Source organism: Oncorhynchus mykiss, chromosome 22 (assembly GCF_013265735.2).
Source record: "Oncorhynchus mykiss isolate Arlee chromosome 22, USDA_OmykA_1.1, whole genome shotgun sequence".
NCBI classification, from domain to species: Eukaryota; Metazoa; Chordata; class Actinopteri; order Salmoniformes; family Salmonidae; genus Oncorhynchus; species Oncorhynchus mykiss.
The window spans coordinates 32,882,914-32,901,694 of NC_048586.1; the positions used below are offsets into that span (position 1 = coordinate 32,882,914).

The 18,781-nt window shown below is 42.4% G+C and overlaps 1 protein-coding gene across 3 annotated transcripts; it reads left to right on the forward strand.

Annotated features, from left to right (window-relative positions):
* Position 1: 1 nt before the first annotated feature.
* On the forward strand, positions 2–16,105 carry LOC110501779 (sorting nexin-4). 3 transcript variants are annotated; one of them, XM_021579602.2, is made up of 14 exons: positions 2–163; positions 645–775; positions 1,809–1,941; positions 2,138–2,287; positions 2,635–2,685; positions 3,251–3,306; positions 3,942–4,014; positions 4,888–4,949; positions 5,105–5,170; positions 11,435–11,524; positions 12,210–12,309; positions 14,098–14,243; positions 14,444–14,558; positions 14,874–16,105. In XM_021579602.2, exons 1-14 carry the CDS (start codon positions 74–76, stop codon positions 14,919–14,921), a joined length of 1,311 nt encoding a protein of 436 aa, XP_021435277.1. In that variant the 5' UTR covers positions 2–73; the 3' UTR covers positions 14,922–16,105. The 3 variants fall into 3 exon arrangements, with proteins under 3 accessions (XP_021435277.1, XP_021435278.1, XP_021435279.1); XM_021579603.2 differs by having other exon boundaries at positions 7–163; positions 2,638–2,685; XM_021579604.2 differs by lacking the exon at positions 2–163 and adding an exon at positions 173–315.
* The last annotated feature ends 2,676 nt before the right edge of the window (positions 16,106–18,781 follow it).

Genomic DNA, 18,781 nt, shown 5'->3' on the forward strand with positions numbered 1-18,781 from the left:
AGGGTTAAAAGTGCGCATGCGAGGTTATGTCTGGCTGCTATACCCCTGACAACAACACACAACTCAGGAAGATATGATGGCAGACTCCGGACCCAAGGAAGTAGCGGTGATCGGGAACACCGAGCTCACCTCGGCAGAACTAGATAACAACATTAAAAACACGGTATAGCTTCAAACGTATTCGTATTGTCAAAAAGCGAGGCATTTGGACGTAGCAAAGTTGTTAGGGAGCCTGTTTGAGTGAGTTGGGTTTTCTAGGCCTGATTAATCCACGGAGTTTCGCAGAGAGCTCCACTGAGCCAGCAGCAGCTGTAGGTAGGAAATGTGCAGGAAATGACCGCTAAAAGTTCAACAACTCATTGTAATGTCCACGTCGACATAAAGTAAAGTTAGCTAGATCGTTCTTATTAACATGGTTAGCTTGACCATTACCAGGAACTAGCTAGCTTGCTAGCCAACAACTTTTTTTCTGCTACAAAGTTGCAAATTTGAAAGGAGGGGCCAGCGGTTTAAAGGGACGTGGCTTATGTTACAAGTACTAGAACCAGCTTGACCAATTATTGATGCCCATGATTGCAAACATACATCAAATTATATTGCATTATTATTGTTACCATGTTATGATGTGCATTGGCCTATTCTAGATGGTTGAGATTGAAAAAGGGACGAGTCTTCTACGAAAGATGGAGATCAGCGTTGCAGAGGCAGAGAAAAGGACTGGGAAGAATACAGTCAACATGCAGGAGATATACACTGTTTATCTAATTGAGACACGGTAATTATGCCTTATCTGTGTGAATTCTCTCAAACTATTTGTGATAGCCTACATCTTCCAGGCCAGTACTACCATTTTGTGACACTGCCATGAACAGCTACTTCCACAATCACACCTATACCACCTTGTCTGCTCATAATTCCACACTGTCATTACAGGTGATCTAGCCATGATGATGATGATGATGATGATGATTCAAACATCTGACTCTTAGAATTATGTGGGCGGCAGGTAGCCTAGTGGTTAGTGTTGGGCCAGTAACCGAAAGGTTGCTAGATCGAATCCCTGAGCTGACAAGGAACAAATCTGTTTTTCTGCCCCTGAACAATGCAGTTAACCCACTGTTCCTAGGCCGTTATTATGAATTTGTTCTTAACAGACTTGCCTGGTTAAAGGTAAAACATTTGAAATTAGACACTCCATTCATTGAGAATGTGTTCTATAAGATTGGTTTGTTCAAGAACTGCACATCACACCAGCTTTCTTTCTTACTTTTTTCTAGCTAGCTATCTATGTACTGGTTTCATTTCATGCAATCACACAATAAACGTGCACACACGGAAATCATGTAAGCACACAAGCTATACATACTGTACACACACACACACACACACTGGGCCTTTGTTTACCAGTGGGCCATTGAGAAGGGAGTGTATTGGAGGAGTGTATTGGAGCCAGGCACTCAGTACAGTTAGACTGGAGATTACCACCCAGCTACTTATTTTCCTGTATTTAACTCTTTCCCTGCTCTTTTCCCTTTCCTTTTCTCCCTAGTCTTTGCTGCTGGATCCACATATACTTCTAAAGTTGAAGTCTCCCCTTCTTCCCCTTTATCTCTCTTTCTCTGTCCGTAGTGTTTCTCTCTCTTGCTTTATGTCAAAGTGTTGGCATCAAGAATTCATAGAATGTTGGATAATACTGTACTTGGTACCTTGAAAGATGGCTTAGATACTGTAACATGTATCAAATGTTTAGGTGGTACTCTTAGTCAAGTCCAGTTGTATGACTTAAATCCTTCCCTCTCTTCTGACAGGCCGGTTGATGCTCTGACAGAAGGTATAACCCCAGACTCCTTATGGCGAAGATACAGCGAGTTTGAGCTTCTCAGAAACTACCTGTTGGTCACCTATCCCTTTGTCGTTGTTGCCCCATTACCTGAGAAGAGGGTACGTGAGAACAAGGAGGATGCCTTGGATTAAATGAATGCAGTGTAGTTTAGGAAGTGATATTTGTAGCATGATGTACTTACTACAGTACCTGTAATGCTCTGTACAACATCCAGTTTTATGTTGAAGACATTCCTGAAGCTAATTTTTTGTCTCCTTATCAATATAGTAGTAATTATTTGTCTGTTTCTCACAGGCAGAGATTGTGTGGCACAAGCTGTCAGCGGACAACATGGACCCAGACTTTGTGGAGAGGAGAAGGGTTGGACTGGAAAACTTCCTGCACCGAGTTGCCTCCCACCCAGTTCTCTGCAATGACAATATCTTCTATATCTTCCTCACTGAGGTCAGTTACAGATGTAGTATCTTTATTTGACCAGTATTGTCGCAGCAAAATAATCCTGCAGCAGCAGTATTTGAACAATTCTTCCATTCACACTTTTCCGCCGATGTAATGTTGCTTAGTTAGGCTATTAGCTCTGATAAGGGTTGAGAGTTTTGTAAATAATGTCTTATGAAGTAGGCCTTAAGCTAAACTCTTTGCTGTGCTGCTGTAGTCGTTCTGTCATGGAGAGTTGATAGGATCACCTTCGCCCTTTTGAGTTGATAGCGTGACAGTGTGCCCCCATGCATCAGGCTCTCCTATCTCTAATGGTCTTTGTCAAAGTCACACAGCATCCTCTCTCTGTCCAGCAGGATAAAGATTGGAAGGAAATGGTGTACGAGACAGGATTTCAAGCAAAGGTACTCACTCCATCAGCACTTTATGGTCTTTTCGTGGTTGCATTGTCCTGTCAACTTTCTTTGATAATACCTTACCGGGTGACCTCATGTGACTTTGCAAACCATAGCGGTGTAATAAAGGTATATTGTAAAGGTTGTAATCTGTGTACATTTTTTATATATATATATATATATATATATATATATATATATATATATATATACCAATTGTACCTTTGAGATATATATATATATATATATATATACACACCAATTGTACCTTTGAGACATATATAAAAAATATATATATATATATATAAAAAAAAATGTATATATATAATTTTTTTTATATATATATATATATAAAAAAAATATATATATATATATATTAAAAAAAATGTGTATATATAATTTTTTTTATATATATATATAAAAAAAATGTTTTATATATATATATATATATTTTTTTTTATATGTCTCAAAGGTACAGTGTTGTCTAAAATTATTCAAGTCATCAATAGCAACTTCTGAACTAACAAACATAGGAAACCATTTGATATTTAATTTGTCAGTTTTTTTTATACAGGCTGATTCCAGGTTGAAAGCTGTGAATGCAGCATTCAGGGTGAAGAATCCAGATGGGTAGGTCATAGAAATGTTCTGTCCCAAATGACACCCTAAAGGGTAAACTGTATGATGGGTCTGTCACGATACCAGTATTGCAATATTTTTTCCTTGGCAAAAAGGGCAACACGAAGCAGACCATACTCTTTGGTCCTTTAAAAACCTGCTGTATGTAAAATATTGTGTGCCATAATGATGTTTGTGTTCAACATTAGGGCTGTTTTTCTGAAGTTAAATCTGCTTTGTGTTTTTTTTTACCTTTCCACAATACTAATGAGTATCCTGATACTGGTATCGTCCTGGCCCTGGTGTATATAGTGCTCTGGACTCGGGTAAAAAGTAGTACACTTTATAGGGAGAATAGGGTGCCATTTAGGATCCATCCATTGTTTTCTTGTCAGTTTTCTTTTGTGTGGAGCCAACAATGCACTTCTATCTCAATGTGTTGTAACATTAATAATTTGGACTCTGTCTCTACTATCCATCTCATTCCTCTTTTATTTGATGTACTGCCATACTTTGTTCTGGGACTGTGTGGGAAGTACAGTAGGAGCAGGTCAATGTCAGTTCCAACATTGACTATTGTCTTGTTATTCTGCCTTGCTGGGAAGAAAGTGTTGATTTTTGTTCTTCTCTGGCCCTGGCGTCTGCAGAAGGTTTACAGAGTTGAAACACTACAGTGACGAGCTACAGACTGTACTCTCCCAGCTGCTGAGAGTACGGGCGGTAAGTACAGGCAGCTGTCGGCATATTCACACGTCTTACTGACTAGACTGACAACCAGACCTGGGTTCAACTATTATTTGATCTTTCAAATACTTTGAATGTTTGGTCTAGCTTGCCTGGAATGCCAGATGGGTGAGGTTTGGAGTTTTGGAACTATTCAATTGTTCCATTGAGGCAGGGAAGCTGAATTGAGCAAAGACAAAGTATTTTAAGTTATTTCAAATAGTATTTGAACCCAGGTCTGTTTACTATACTGCCAGCTGTAACATACATTTTACTGACGAGACTAGACCTACAACTAGCGTTAAAGCACATGAGCTGGGCTGGAAGTTGACATGCACCAGAAGGATAAAACGCACAGCTGGTCTGTCTGATAAAAAGTGGATTGGCTGCTGCTGTAACACACAACTAAATGACTAGACATACTGCCAGCCGGTTGTAACACACATAAAAGGGCCACAATTAGACGGACTACACCATCCAGCACACTGCAAGTTGTAACATACAACCTAGGTTTGTGTCCCAAATGTCACGCTATTCCCTCCAGTGTGGAAATTCACATACATTACACAGATAGACCAGCTGTATGTTTTATCTGATAGAAGTGGATTTCTACTTGTTTTGAGAAAACAGTAACATATACTGCTTCACCATAACTGAACAAGGGGGCTATGATGCATTCCACTTACGGTAGCTAGGTACGACGACCACATGTCCATAGTAAGTAGAACACTCCTCAATAAAGCGGCTGTCTGCGACACTACCTCACTATTGTCTCTGTTTCATAACACCATATGTAATATAACATGGAAGCAGCAGTATCAAAGAAACTGTGAAATTTAACCTAGAACTTGACCTTCTTCATCCACTCAGAGGGTAGCAGATCGACTGTATGGGGTGTACAAAGTGCATGGAAACTATGGACGAGTCTTCAGGTAAGAGTCGTGTGGTTGGACGAAAGGGTGATGTGTGTGTGTGTGTGTGTGTGTATAAAGCTGTTGCATTATGCACTATGTAATGTTTTAAGTGCATGTCAAATGCATACTTGTGTTTTTTTGTGAAGTATGTTCTCTGTGCATGTGTTGGACAGTGAGTGGAGTGCCATAGAGAAAGAGATGGGAGATGGACTACAAAGTGCTGGCCATCACATGGATGCGTAAGTGTTTTCAATAACCACATTTCCTTCCACAGTTTTTATGCGAGTAAAGTCATATCGTCCAAAACAAAATCATGACAGCTGTGATGGAAACAGGAAGTTTCAGTGTACTTTTATAAATGCCGACAGATCATTTGTTCGTTCGACATGGTGAGATCTTTTTGTATCTGTAAAATTAATTATGCTGAAAATGTTATTGGAAATATTGATATAATAACCAGCATGTCGAAGTAAATTTGGAGTCATGCGATGATATGGTGTGTGGTTCTCCCACACAATTGACGGTAGAGTTGAAAATGTGATGGAAAACTTCAGCGAAAAGTATATTTTGTGTGCACTACTGTACTTCATCACACACATTTTTATCTGGAACAAGTCCATTTGGTGTATTTATAAATGTGTATTTATTTTATGCGGTTACTGGAATATTTGCATGAAAATCTCTTACCAATTGGTTGGAAACCTACCTAGTGATACACAAACAAACTGAGTTGTAGGTAAGTAGCCTTGCACAAGTTTGGCTTATACAAGCTGTTTCTGTAGCTTGAGGCAGTATGATGTACAAGTACACCTCCTGGACAGGAAGATAGTCTATTGCAGGGCCTTACCACCAATCTGTCCACTCAATGCTTTGTCTTATCCCGTGTAAATAGTCCGTTTTTTTTTTGTATATATTTTAATCTCACTTTCTATATACGAACTAATATACTTTCCTGCAAACTGCCACACCCAATAAGGTACAGATCTGCTATTTTTATTCCTTATAACTGGAACCTCCTTCAGGAGCTAGCCAGCTAACTAGCTACCAGTCTTCGTTAGCCACGGCTAGCAGTCTTAACCTTTAGCTCGGACACCAGCCAGCTTTAGCTCGGATAATACCTACCAGTCTGCACAGCGCGATATCAACCCAGAGCATATCGGACTGCTTCTCTACCACATCACTGGATTCCTGCCGCAAGCTCTGGACCATTACACCGGATCATTGCCGCTAGCTATCTGCAATTGAGTGGCTATTGTTAGCTAACGACTCTGTCCTGAAGCGAGCACTGGTTAGCCTTGAGCTAGCCTCGCGCAAGGCCAGTATGCCAGCTATCTTCTTGGGCTACAATACCACTTTTGCCAATTGGCCTGGACCCTTTATTGTCAACATGGAGCCCTGCCTGTCCAACACAACTGGTCTGCCAACGTAATCGTCTGTTGTGGTTTCAACAGGCTTTTCCGTTGTGGTTTCAACAGGCTTTTCCATTGTGCTGTCGCCGAAGACCCATCCGCTAGCTCCGGCCCGCTAGCTTTCTGAACGCCGTTGTCTCCGGCTCGCCTAACATAGTAGCGACTACCGAATGGCTCTCTGACTCTCCTATTGCTGCTTTTTGGACCCTATGATCACTCGGCTACAAAGCTGATGCCTGCTGGACTGTTCAATAACGCGGTACCTCTTTTTGTTTACCTGTCGGCCCCAACCTAGAACTCAGGTCATGTGCATACCTAACTAACCCTCTCTGCCCATTCATCGCCATTTACCCGTTGTTGTCTTAGCTCTCCCGATCAACACCCTTGATTGCTTTATGCCTCTCGAATGTCAATATGCCGTGTCTACTACTGTCTCGGTTAGTACTTTATTGTTTTATTTCACTGTAGAGCCCCCAGTCCTGTAGAGCCCCCAGTCTCAACATGCCCCAGATGGCTCTTTTGTCCCACCCCCGACACATGCAGAGACCTCACCTGGCTTAACTGGTGCCTCCAGAGGTACAATCTCTCTCATCGTCACTCAACTCCACTGTACTCACATCCTACCATACCCTTGTCTGTACATTATCCCTGAATCTATTCTACCACGCCCAGAAATCTGCTCCTTTTACTCTGTTCCCAAAACACTAGACGACTAGTTCTAACAGCCTTTAGCTGTACCCTTATCCTACTCCTCTGTTCCTCTGGTGATGTAGAGGTTAACCTAGGCCCTGTAGCCCCCAGTACCACACCTATTCCCCAGGCGCTCTCATTTGTTTACTTCTGTAACCGTAAAAGGCTTGGTTTCATGCAGGTTAACATCAGAAGCCTCCTCCCTAAGTTTGTTTTATTCACTGCTTTCGCACACTCTGCCAACCCTGTCCTAGCCGTGTCTGAAATTCTACATTTTCCATCCCAACTACAACATTCTCCATCAAGATAGAACTGCCAAAGGGGGCGGAGTTAGCCTGCAGAGTTCTGTCATACTATCCAGGTCTGTGCCCCAACAGTTTGAGCTTCTACTAGAAATCCACCTTACCAGAAATGAGTCTCTCACTGTTGCTGCTTGTTATAGACCCCCCCCCCCCCCCTCAGCCCCCAGCTGCGCCCTGGACACCATATGTGAATTGACTGCCCCCCATTTTATCCTCAGAGTTCGTACTGTTAGGTGACCTAAACTGGGATATGCTTAACACCCCGGCCGTCCTACAATCTAAGCTAGATGCCCTCAATCTCACACAAATTATCAAGCAACCTACCAGGTACAACCCTAAATCTGTAAACAGGGGCACCCTCCTAGAGATCATCCTGACCAACCTGCCCTCAAAATACACCTATGCTGTCTTCAACCAGGATCTCAGCGATCACTGCCTCATTGCCTGTGTGTAATGGGTCCGCAGTCAAACGACCATCCCTCATCACTGTCAAATGCTCCCTAAAACACTTCAGCGAGCAGGCCTTTCTAATCGACCTGGCCCGGGTATCCTTGAAGTATATTGACTACATCCCGTCAGTAGCGGATGCCTGGTTATTCTTTAAAAGTGCTTTCCTCACCATCTTAAATAAGAATGCCCCATTCAAAAAATGTAGAACTAAGAACAGATATAGCCCTTGGTTCACTCCAGACTTTACTGCCCTTGACCAGCACAAAAACATCCTGTGGCATACTGCATTATCATCGAATAGCCCCCGCGATATGCACATTTTCAGGGAAGTTAGGAACCAATAAGCAGGAAAGCAAAGGCTAGCTTTTTCAAACATAATTTTTTTTGGGGGGGGACTGTAAAGTCCGTGGAGAATAAGAGCATTTCCACCCAGCTGCCCACTGCACTGAGGCTAGGATACACTGTCACCACCGATAAATCGAGAATTTCAATAAGCATTTTTCTACGGCTGGCCATGCTTTACACATGGCTACCCCAGCCAACAGCTCAGCACCCCCCCCCCCACCCCCCCACCCCACCCCCCCCCGCAGCAACTTGCCCAATCCCCCTTCCGCTTCTCCTTCATCCATATCCTGATAGCAGATGTTCTGAAAGAGCTGCAAAATCTGGACCCCTACAAATCAGCTGGGCTAGACAATCTGTACCCCCTCGTTCTAAAATGATCCGCCTCAATGGTTGCAACCCCTATTACTAGCCTGTTCAGTCGCTTTCGTATCATCTGAGATCCCTAAAAATTGAAAAGCTGCCGCGGTCATCCCCGTCTTCAAAGGGGGAGACACTCTAGACCCAAACTGTTACAGACCCATATCTATGCTGCCCTTCCTTTTCTAAAATCTTCGAAATACAAGTAAGCAAACAGATCACCAACCATTTAGAATCCCACCGTACCTTCTCCGCTATGCAATCAGGTTTCCGAGCTGGTCATGGGTGCACCTCAGCCATGCTCAACGTCTTAAAAACGATATCATAACTGCCGTCGATGAAAGACAGTACTGTGCAGCCGTCTTCATCGACCTGGCCAAGGCTTTCGACTCATTCTTATCGGCAGACTCAATAGCCTTGGTTTCTCAAATGACTGCCTCGCCTGGTTCTCCAACTACTTCTCAGACAGTTCAGTGTGTGAAATTGGAGGGCCTGTTGTCCGGACCGCTGGCAGTCTCTATGGGGGTTCCACAGGGTTCAATTCTCAGGCCGACTCTTTTCTCTGTATACATCAATGATGTCGCTCTTGTTGCTGGTGATTCTCTGATCCACCTCTACGCAGACAACACCATTCTGTATGCACCTGGGCCTTCTTTTGACCCTGTGTTAACAAACCTCCAAACGAGCTTCAATGCCATACAACACTCCTTTCGTGGCCTCCAACTGCTCTTAAATGCTAGTAAAACTAAATGCATGCTCTTCAACCGATCGCTGCCCGCACCTGCCCGCCAGACTAGCATCACTACTTTGGACGGTTCTGACAGAATATGTGGACAACTGCAAATACCTAGGTGTCTGGTTAGACTGTAAACTCTCCTTCCAGACTCACATTAAAGCATCTCCAATCCAAAATTAAATCTAGAATCTGCTTCTTATTTCGCAACAAAGCCTCCTTCACTCATGCTGCTAAACATACCCTCATAAAATGTACTATCCTACCTATCCTAGACTTCAACAATCTCATTTACAAAATAGCCTCCAACACTCTACTCAGTAAATTGGACGTAGTCTATCACAGTGCCATCTGTTTTGTCACCAAAGCCCCATATACTACCCACCACTACGACCTGTGTGCTCCCGTTTGCCGGCCCTCGCTTCATATTCGTCGCCAAACCCACTGGCTCCAGGTCATCTATAAGTCTTTGCTAGGTAAAACCCTGCCTTATCTCAGCTCATTGGTCACCATAGTAACACCCATCCGTAGCACGTGCTCCAGCAGGTATATTTCACTGTTCATCCCCAAAGCCAACACCTCCTTTGGCCGCCTTTCCTTCCAGTTCTCTGCTGCCAATGACTGTAATGATTTGCAAAAATCACTGAAGCTGGAGTCTTGCATCTCCCTCTCTAACTTTAAGCATCAGCTGTCAGAGCAGCTTACCGATCATTGCACCTGTAAATAGCCCATCCAACTACCTCATCCCCATATTGTTATTTATTTTTGCTATTTTGCACCTCAGTATCCCTACTTGCACATCATCATCTTCACATCTATCACTCCAGTGGTAATGCTAAATTGTAATTATTTTGCCACTATGGCCTATTTATTGCCTTACCTCCCTAATCATACTACATTTGCACACACTGTATATAGATTTTTCTATTGTGTTTTTGACTGTACATTTGTCTATCCCATGTGCAACTCTGTTGTTTTTGTCAAACTGCTTTGCTTTATCTTGTTCTCAACTGGACTACCTGGTTAAATTACGGTAAAATAAGAGTCCCAAGCAGAGACTCATCTGGTTCCAGTTATACAGTCTTTGGTATGATTCGACCGGGGATCGAACTCCCAATCTCAGGTTAAACACTAACACTAAGGCAATTTAGTTGTAACCATGCAGTGATCTACCATATTAATCATAACAATTTTATTGGATTACAACAGGATTGTATGTCAAAAAATTATGCAATATATAGTGAAAATGTTGCCGTTTCAGAATTAGCCAACCTCTTTCCTTACCCGTGATCTCATACAGACTCACTAAAGTAGCTGATATGTTGAGGTGTTGCATAACGCCAATTCCCCCCCCCCAGCAACGCTGTACATATTACATGGTTCCTAGTTAAGCTATACAACACATTTACCATGTTTTGATTTGAAAGCATTTCATATTTGAAGCATAGTCTCCTGTAGCAGGTAGCTGACCATGAGGACTGGGGTGACTTGAGTTGTGAAGGTTCTGGGTTCAAACTGAGAACTGGCTGGCAAATAGCCAGAGGCTTTTACTTTCAACTTGGGTGCTGTGTATAGTTCTCTTTGAGTGACATGAGTGGTCTCGGGCCCTGTCCTTGGAGTAGTAACACGCACCCACACCTCAGTAATAACATGATTAGCCCCTACCCCGTCACTAGATACTAGTTACTAGATTGTAGGACTCGGTTCTAGAGGTCTAGGGTCACAGCGCTTGGCCACTGAGGCGTATCAAGGAAGGCAGAATTTCTGTCAACGTTTGAGTCCCAAATGGCTCCCTATTTATTCCCTTTGGGCCCTGGTCGAAGGTAGTCTACTATATATAGGGTGCCATTTGGGATGCAGGTACCTATAGCTTTTAAAGGGATACCTCAGGATTTTGTCAATGAGGCCCGTTAACTACTTCCCAGAGTGAGATGAGCTCATGGATACCAGTCTCCATGTCCATTATGAAGGGAGTTGGTGTTAGTTTCGTGAGCCAATGCTAACTAGCATTAGTGCAATGACTGGAAGTCTGTGATGTCTACTAGCATTTGTGTTAGTTAGCCACTTCCTTCAAACTGCACGCAGAGATATAAAAATGGTATCCACGAGTTCATCTGACTCTGGGGGAGTAAAGCATATGTAGTTCCCCATCCCTCTGTTAAAGGTGTGATTGTTGTAAAGCAAATGTATTCATATGGACTACTGTCTTGTCTACAGGTATGCTGCTTCTGTAGATGATATTCTGGAGGAGGAGGAGCACTATGCTGATCAGCTGAAGGAGTACCTGTTCTATACTGATGCACTAAGGTATTTACTACACTGGGACTGCTTCTGTAGGCCAAGTACATATCACTATATAAACCAGGGGTGTCAAACATATGACCTGCGATTGGTCTAATCTCGCCCACGGGTGGTTTGAGTTAAAACAAAATATATATAAAAAAATGGGGGGGGGGGTGCGAGCACAAACTCCTTATACTTTATAATGACTAAAATCAAATTGAGAATGTGTAGAAATTATAGTGTCTTGTCTGTCCATCTTGCTAATAATCACTGTCCTAGGGAGCATCGACATTTAAATAATGATGGATAGAGGACTATTTTTAGCAAATTTTGTCGGCAAGGCAGTACATCCAATTTTGATGCGGCCCTCCAGACCTCATTGAAGATGGCCCCCGTTGCAAAATAGGTTTGACGCCCCTGAAGATCATCATGCCAAATCACTAGTCAGTGTGCCCTAGGTTGTATGTGTTATGTAGGTAGCTTCACATCCTCACTTTACCTTGACGAAGACCTGTGTGGACAAAATTCCCAAGGCAGTCATAGTGTACTCACTGAGCCCCCCTCATTGAATCTATAGAACAGCCCTCTGACCCTGTGTGTGTATGGTGCATAATGATCATACATGTACAGTAGCAACCACAATAAGCAGCTAGGCATCAGTACATCCAGTAGCAGCCATGATGATCAGCAAAGGCCTCTGTTTCTGCAGGGCGGTATGCAGAAAGCATGAGTTGACACAGTTTGAGCTGGAGATGGTTGCACTGGACCTAGCCTGTAAGAAACAGCAGAAGGAGGAACTGGTCACTGGGGTGAGTTGTTATATACATTACCAGTCAAACGTTTGGACAGCTACTCATTCAAGGGTTTTTCTTTCTCTTTTTTTCTACATTGTAGAATAATAGTGATAGTGAAGACAAACTATGAAATGACACACATGGAATCATGTAGTAACCAAAAAAGTGTTAAACAAATCAAAATATATTTTAGATTCTTCAAAGTAGCCACCCTTTGCCTTGATGACAGCTTTGCACACTCTTGGCATTCGCTCAACCAGCTTCATGAGGTAGTCACCTCAAATGCATTTCAATTAACAGGTGTGCTTTGTAAAACGCAGATACTCTCAAGCTCTGTCAGGTTGGATGGGCAGCGTCATTGCACAACTATTATCAGGTCTCTTCAGAGATTGTTCAAGTCCGGACTCTGGCTGGGCCACTCAAGGACATTCAGAAACTTGTCCCGAAGCCACTTCTGTGTTGTCTTTGCTGTATTCTTGGGTTTGGGGGTCCTGTTAGACTGGGGCGAAGGTACACCTTCCGAGGTCCTGAGCACTCTGGAGCAGGTTTTCATCAAAGATCTCTCTGTGCTTGGCACCGTTCATCTTTCCCTCGATCCTGACTAGTCTCCCAGTCCCTACCGCTGAAAAACATCCCCCATAGCGTGATGCTGCCACCACCATGCTTCACCGTAGGGATGGTTCCAGGTTTCATCCAGATGTTACTATTGGCACTCAGGCCAAAGAGTTTATTTTGCTTTCATCAAACCAGAGAATCTTGTTTCTGATGAGTCTTTAGGTGCCTTTTGGCAAACTCCATGCGGGCTTTCATGTGCCTTTTACTGAGGAGTGGCTTCAGTCTGGCCACACTACCATAAAGGCCTGATTGGTGGAATGCTGCAGAGATGTTTGTCCTTCTGGAAGTTTCTCCCATCTCCACAGAGGAACTCTGGAGCACTGTCAGAGTGACCATCAGTTTCTTGGTTTCTTCTACCCCGATTGCTCAGTTTTGCCGGGCGGCCAGCTCTAGGAAGAATCTTGGTGGATTCAAACTTCTTCCATTTTAAGAATGATGAAGGCCACTGTTTTCTTGAACCTTTTTTTGGTACCCTTCCCCAGATCTGTGCCAAAACACAATCCTGTCTCTGAGCTCTATGGACAATTCCTTCGACCTCATGGCTTGGTTTTTGCTCTGATGTGCACTGTCAACTGTGGGACTTTATATAGACAGGTGGTTGCCTTTCCAAATCATGTCCAATCAATTGAATTTACCACACGTGGACTCCAAACAAGTTGTAGAAACATTTTGTTTGTAGACAGAGGGTAGACAGTGGGTAACATAACAAAATGTGGAAAAAGGGCAAGGGGTCTGAAGTGTGTGAAGCTCTCATCAAGGCAAAGGGTGGCTACGTTGAATCTCAAATATTCCATATGTGTCATAGTTTTGTCTCCACTATTGTACAATATAGTGCAACATTTGTTTAAATAACGAGAAACCCTGGAATAAGTAGGGTTGTCTAAACTTTTGGTGTGTGTGTGTTAGTCGAGTAGACACACAATCTCGGTTGACCAATAGCCTAAGACCAGACAAACGACCAGTCGACTAATTGCGGTCGGCCCAAATACAAAGTGTACAGTAGGGTATAGTTTGCCATTTGGGAATGAACCCAGTTTCTAAAGAGCCATGGAACTCACCAGAAGATAATGACACAATAGATCACATACAGTAGCAAGCACAGAAATGCGTACATTGAATTTGATCAAAGTTAAGCTTATCCAAACCCGACTGGCCAGATGGAATGTTTCTTTCCCTCCCTGTGTTCAGACTGTGCGGACGTTCTCACTGAAGGGGATGACCAGTAAGCTGTTTGGCCAGGAGACTGCAGAGCAGAGGGAGGCTAAGTTACAAGTGTTAGAACAGCAGCTAAAGGAGGGAGAGGAGGCTGTTAAAGAGAAGAACACCGAGAGCGAGTGAGAAACCCTCCATTCTCAATCTCTTCTCTCTGTCTCCATCTTTTTCGCTCTGTCTCTGTCAGTCGATTTGTCCAGCATGTTATAATTTAATCACTAAATTTGCTGCTCTAATCAGCTGCTTTGAAAGTTTGAACAGCTGACCATATTTTTTCATTTCAATTATTTGAGAAGGTTCTAAAGCAAGTCTGTCTCCCCAGTGAGTTTGTGAAGACTGCCTGGGTAGACATTGAACGCTTTAAGGACCAGAAGGACCGGGACCTGAAGGAGGCCCTAATTAGCTATGCGGTCATGCAGATCAGCATGTGCAAAAAGGTAGGTGACACTTCCTCACAGATACTTCAAACATATAGAGTATTCTGCCTGGAAATATTTATTTTGTGTCATTTTATCAATGCCAAATATGTTGTTAAATACTTATTTTTCTCTCTGTTTCGCGCTCGCTCGCTCTCTCTCGCTCTCTTTCTCTCGCTCTCTTTCTCTCGCTCTCTTTCTCTCGCTCTCTTTCTCTCGCTCTCTTTCTCTCGCTCTCGCGCTCTCTCGCTCTCGCGCTCTCTCGCTCTCTTTCTCTCGCTCTCTCTCTCGCTCTCGCGCTCTCTCGCTCTCTCTCTCGCTCTCTCTCGCTCTCAGGGAATACAAGTGTGGACCAACGCAAAGGAGTGTTTCAACAAGATGTGATCTTCAAGGCCAAAGCAGACCCTTCAAAAAAACTGCCAGAACAGGCTTATTTTCAGGGGACTCCTCCTGGAGCTTGCATCCCAAATGGCACTCTTTTCCCTATATATTGCACCACTTTTGACCAGAACTCTGTGGAGTCTATGCACTATATATAGGGAATAAGGGTTGTTTTTGGGACTCATTCCTGGACATTCATTCTGCTGAAGTAGCCATGGCAGCATACTGAGAGGTGTTTTGATCAGTTATACACAAGAAGAGAATCAGTTTATTCCTTTTCTATGTCTTTATCATGTCTGATTGCTGGCTGCTTAGATTTGTCCACTTGCAATTGCAGTTTTTCCTCAAATGTATGCGTTTTTTCGTACACATTTAATTTTGCTGAAACGTGGATTTTTGTAAGGAAAATCACTAAGCACTTTCACTGTGTTTATAGCGATGGCAAGAAATGTGGACTGAAGCTAATTTTCCAATGCTGCCTTTTACACAATGTTAAAAATAAGGTAATGAGATTTGTTTTTTAAGAACAATATTCTTTACTTTTTTGTTATTTTCATGCATACTTTACTGATTCTGCTTTTGTAAATGTTTTACTCTCTTGAGTGGACCATGTGGTTGGTATATTGACGTTTCTGTTTTCTCTACTCTCTCGTTGCATTGTCCCAGTGTACTAAATAAGTGGTTCAACCTTTTCGGATGTTTTTGTATATTTAAAGGCCTTTCTGTACTTTGCCATTCAAGGTTGTAATCTGGCACTTGGTCTTAAGTAGCAACTATGATGAATGGCAGTGTTGTCATTTCTGAAGAGTGGGTGGTTCAGTGCTTTTGATAAATCTAGCCAAAGGAATAGGAAGGTCACAGGAAAAACAGGATGTGATAATTGCCTTATGTTGGTGCTTAATGTGTACTGGGGAGGCGGTCCAAATGGCTCCCTATTCCCTATGTAGTGTATACTTTTCAAATGTAGTGCACTATATATAGGGAAGGGTGCAATTTGAGACAACCCCAGGCCTCTTGTATTTTAGTTCACTCTAAGGGCCAGGGGAGGAGGTGTAATGTTAATCATTCATTTGGGATGAGATCAGAGCACCGGCAGGAAATGTATACTGTTTATGCGGTTGTAAGGTTGTAATCATTGTGCCAAAAAATACACTAATAAATATGAAGTATAGTTGTCAGTCCTTAAATCATGTTTTTACTCGAGACAAAACAAAGTTTAGAGAATGTGTAATATATGTATATACACTACCAGTCAAAAGTTTGGAAACACCTACTCATTCCAGGGTATTTCTTTAATTTTACTATTTTCTACTTTACTATTGTAGAATAATAGTGCAGACATCTAAACTATGAATAACACAAGGAATCACGTAATAACCAAATAATTGTTAACCAAATCTACAGTTGGAAGTTTACAAACACTTCTGTTGGAGTCATTAACTCGTTTTTCAACCACTCCACAAATTTCTTGCTTACAAACTAGTTTTGGCAAGTCGGTTAGGACATCTACATTGTGCATGACACGAGCAATGTTTTTTTCCAACAATTGTTTACAGACAGATTATTTAATTTATAATTCTGTTTCACAAAAGTTTACATACACTATGTTGACTGTGCCTTTTTAACAGCTTGGAAAATTCCAGAAAATTATGTCATGGCTTTAGACGCTTCTGATAGGCTAATTGACATCATTTGAGTCAATTGGAGGTGTACCTGTGGATGATTTCAAGGCCTACCTTCAAACTCAATGCCTCTTTGCTTGACATCATGGGAAAGTCTAAATAAATCAGCCAAGACCTCAGGAAAAAAAATTGTAGACCTCGACAGGTCTGGTTCATCCTTGAACAATTTCCAAATGCCTGAAGGTACCACGTTCATCTCTTCTAACAATAGTACGCAAGTATAAACACCATCGGACCACGCAGCCATCATACTGCTCAGGAAGGAGACGCCTTCTATCTCCTAGAGATGAACGTACTTTGGTGCGAAAAGTGCAAATCAATCCCAGAATAACAGCAAATGACCTTGTGAAGATGCTGGAGGAAACAGGTACAAAATGATCTATATCCACAGTAAAACGAGTCCTATATCAACATAACCTGAAAGGCTGCTCAGCAAGGAAGAAGCCACTGCTCCAAAACCGTCATATAAAAGACAGACTACGGTTTGCAACTGGACATTGGGACAAATATCGTACTTTTTGTATAAATGTCCTCTGGTCTGATGAAACAAAAATAGAACTGTTTGGCCATAATGACCATCATGTTTGAAGGAAAAAGGGGAACGCTTGCAAGCCGAAGAACACCATCCCAACTGTGAAGCACGGGGGTGGCAGCATCATGTTGTGGGGGTGCTTTGTTGCGGGAGGGACTGGTGCACTTCACAAACTAGATGGCATCATGAGGGAGGAACATTTTGTGGATATATTGAAGCAACATCTCATGACATCAGTCAGGAAGTTAAAGCTTGGTCACAAATGGCTCTTCCAAATGGACAATGACCCCAAGCATACTTCCGAAGTTGTGGCAAAATGGCTTAAGGACAACAAAGTCAAGGTATTGGAATGGCCATCACAAAGCCCTGACCCCAATCATATAGAAAACTTGTGGGCAGAACTGAAAAAGCATGTGCGAGCAAAGAGGCCTACAAACCTGAATCGGTTACACCAGCTCTGTCAGGAGGAATGAGGCCTACAAACCTGACTCAGTTACACCAGCTCTGTCAGGAGGAATGGGCCAAAATTCACCCAACTTATTGTGGGAAGCTTGTGGAAGGCTACCTGAAATGTTTGACCCAAGTTAAACAATTTAAAGGCAATGCTACCAAATACTAATTAAGTGTATGTAAACTTCTGACTCACTGGGAATGTGAATAAATAAATAAATAAAAGCTGTATTAAATCATTCTCTCTTCTATTATTCTGACATTTCACATTCTTAAAATAAAGTGGTGATCCTAACTGACCTAAGACAGGGACATTTTTACTACGATTAAATTTCAGGAATTGTGAAAAACTGAGTTTAAATGTATTTGGCTAAGGTGTATGTAAACTTCCGACTTCAACTGTATACAGTGCCTTGCGAAAGTATTCGGCCCCCTTGAACTTTGCAACCTTTTGCCACATTTCAGGCTTCAAACATAAAGATTTAAACTGTATTTTTGTGAAGAAACAACAACAAGTGGGACACAATCATGAAGTGGAACGACATTTATTGGATATTTCAAACTTTTTTAACAAATCAAAAACTGAAAAATTGGGCGTGCAAAATTATTCAGCCCCTTTACTTTCAGTGCAGCAAACTCTCTCCAGAAGTTCAGTGAGGATCTCTGAATGATCCTATGTTGACCTAAATGACTAATGATGATAAATACAATCCACCTGTGTGTAATCAAGTCTCCGTATAAATGCACCTGCACTGTGATAGTCTCAGAGGTCCGTTAAAAGCGCAGAGAGCATCATGAAGAACAAGGAACACACCAGGCAGGTCCGAGATACTGTTGTGAAGAAGTTTAAAGCCGGATTTGGATACAAAAAGATTTCCCAAGCTTTAAACATCCCAAGGAGCACTGTGCAAGCGATAATATTGAAATGGAAGGAGTATCAGACCACTGCAAATCTACCAAGACCTGGCCGTCCCTCTAAAATTTCAGCTCATAAAGACTGATCAGAGATGCAGCCAAGAGGCCCATGATCACTCTGGATGAACTGCAGAGATCTACAGCTGAGGTGGGAGACTCTGTCCATAGGACAACAATCAGTCGTATATTGCACAAATCTGGCCTTTATGGAAGAGTGGCAAGAAGAAAGCCATTTCTTAAAGATATCCATAAAAAGTGTTGTTTAAAGTTTGCCACAAGCCACC

Coding starts and splice junctions, on each gene's coding strand:
- LOC110501779 (XM_021579602.2), top strand. CDS start 74: ATGATGGCAGACTCCGGACCCAAGGAAGTAGCGGTGATCGGGAACACC. Junction 776..1,808: donor GTTTATCTAATTGAGACACG/GTAATTATGCCT, acceptor CTCTTCTGACAG/GCCGGTTGATGCTCTGACAG. Junction 14,559..14,873: donor AGATCAGCATGTGCAAAAAG/GTAGGTGACACT, acceptor TCTCGCTCTCAG/GGAATACAAGTGTGGACCAA.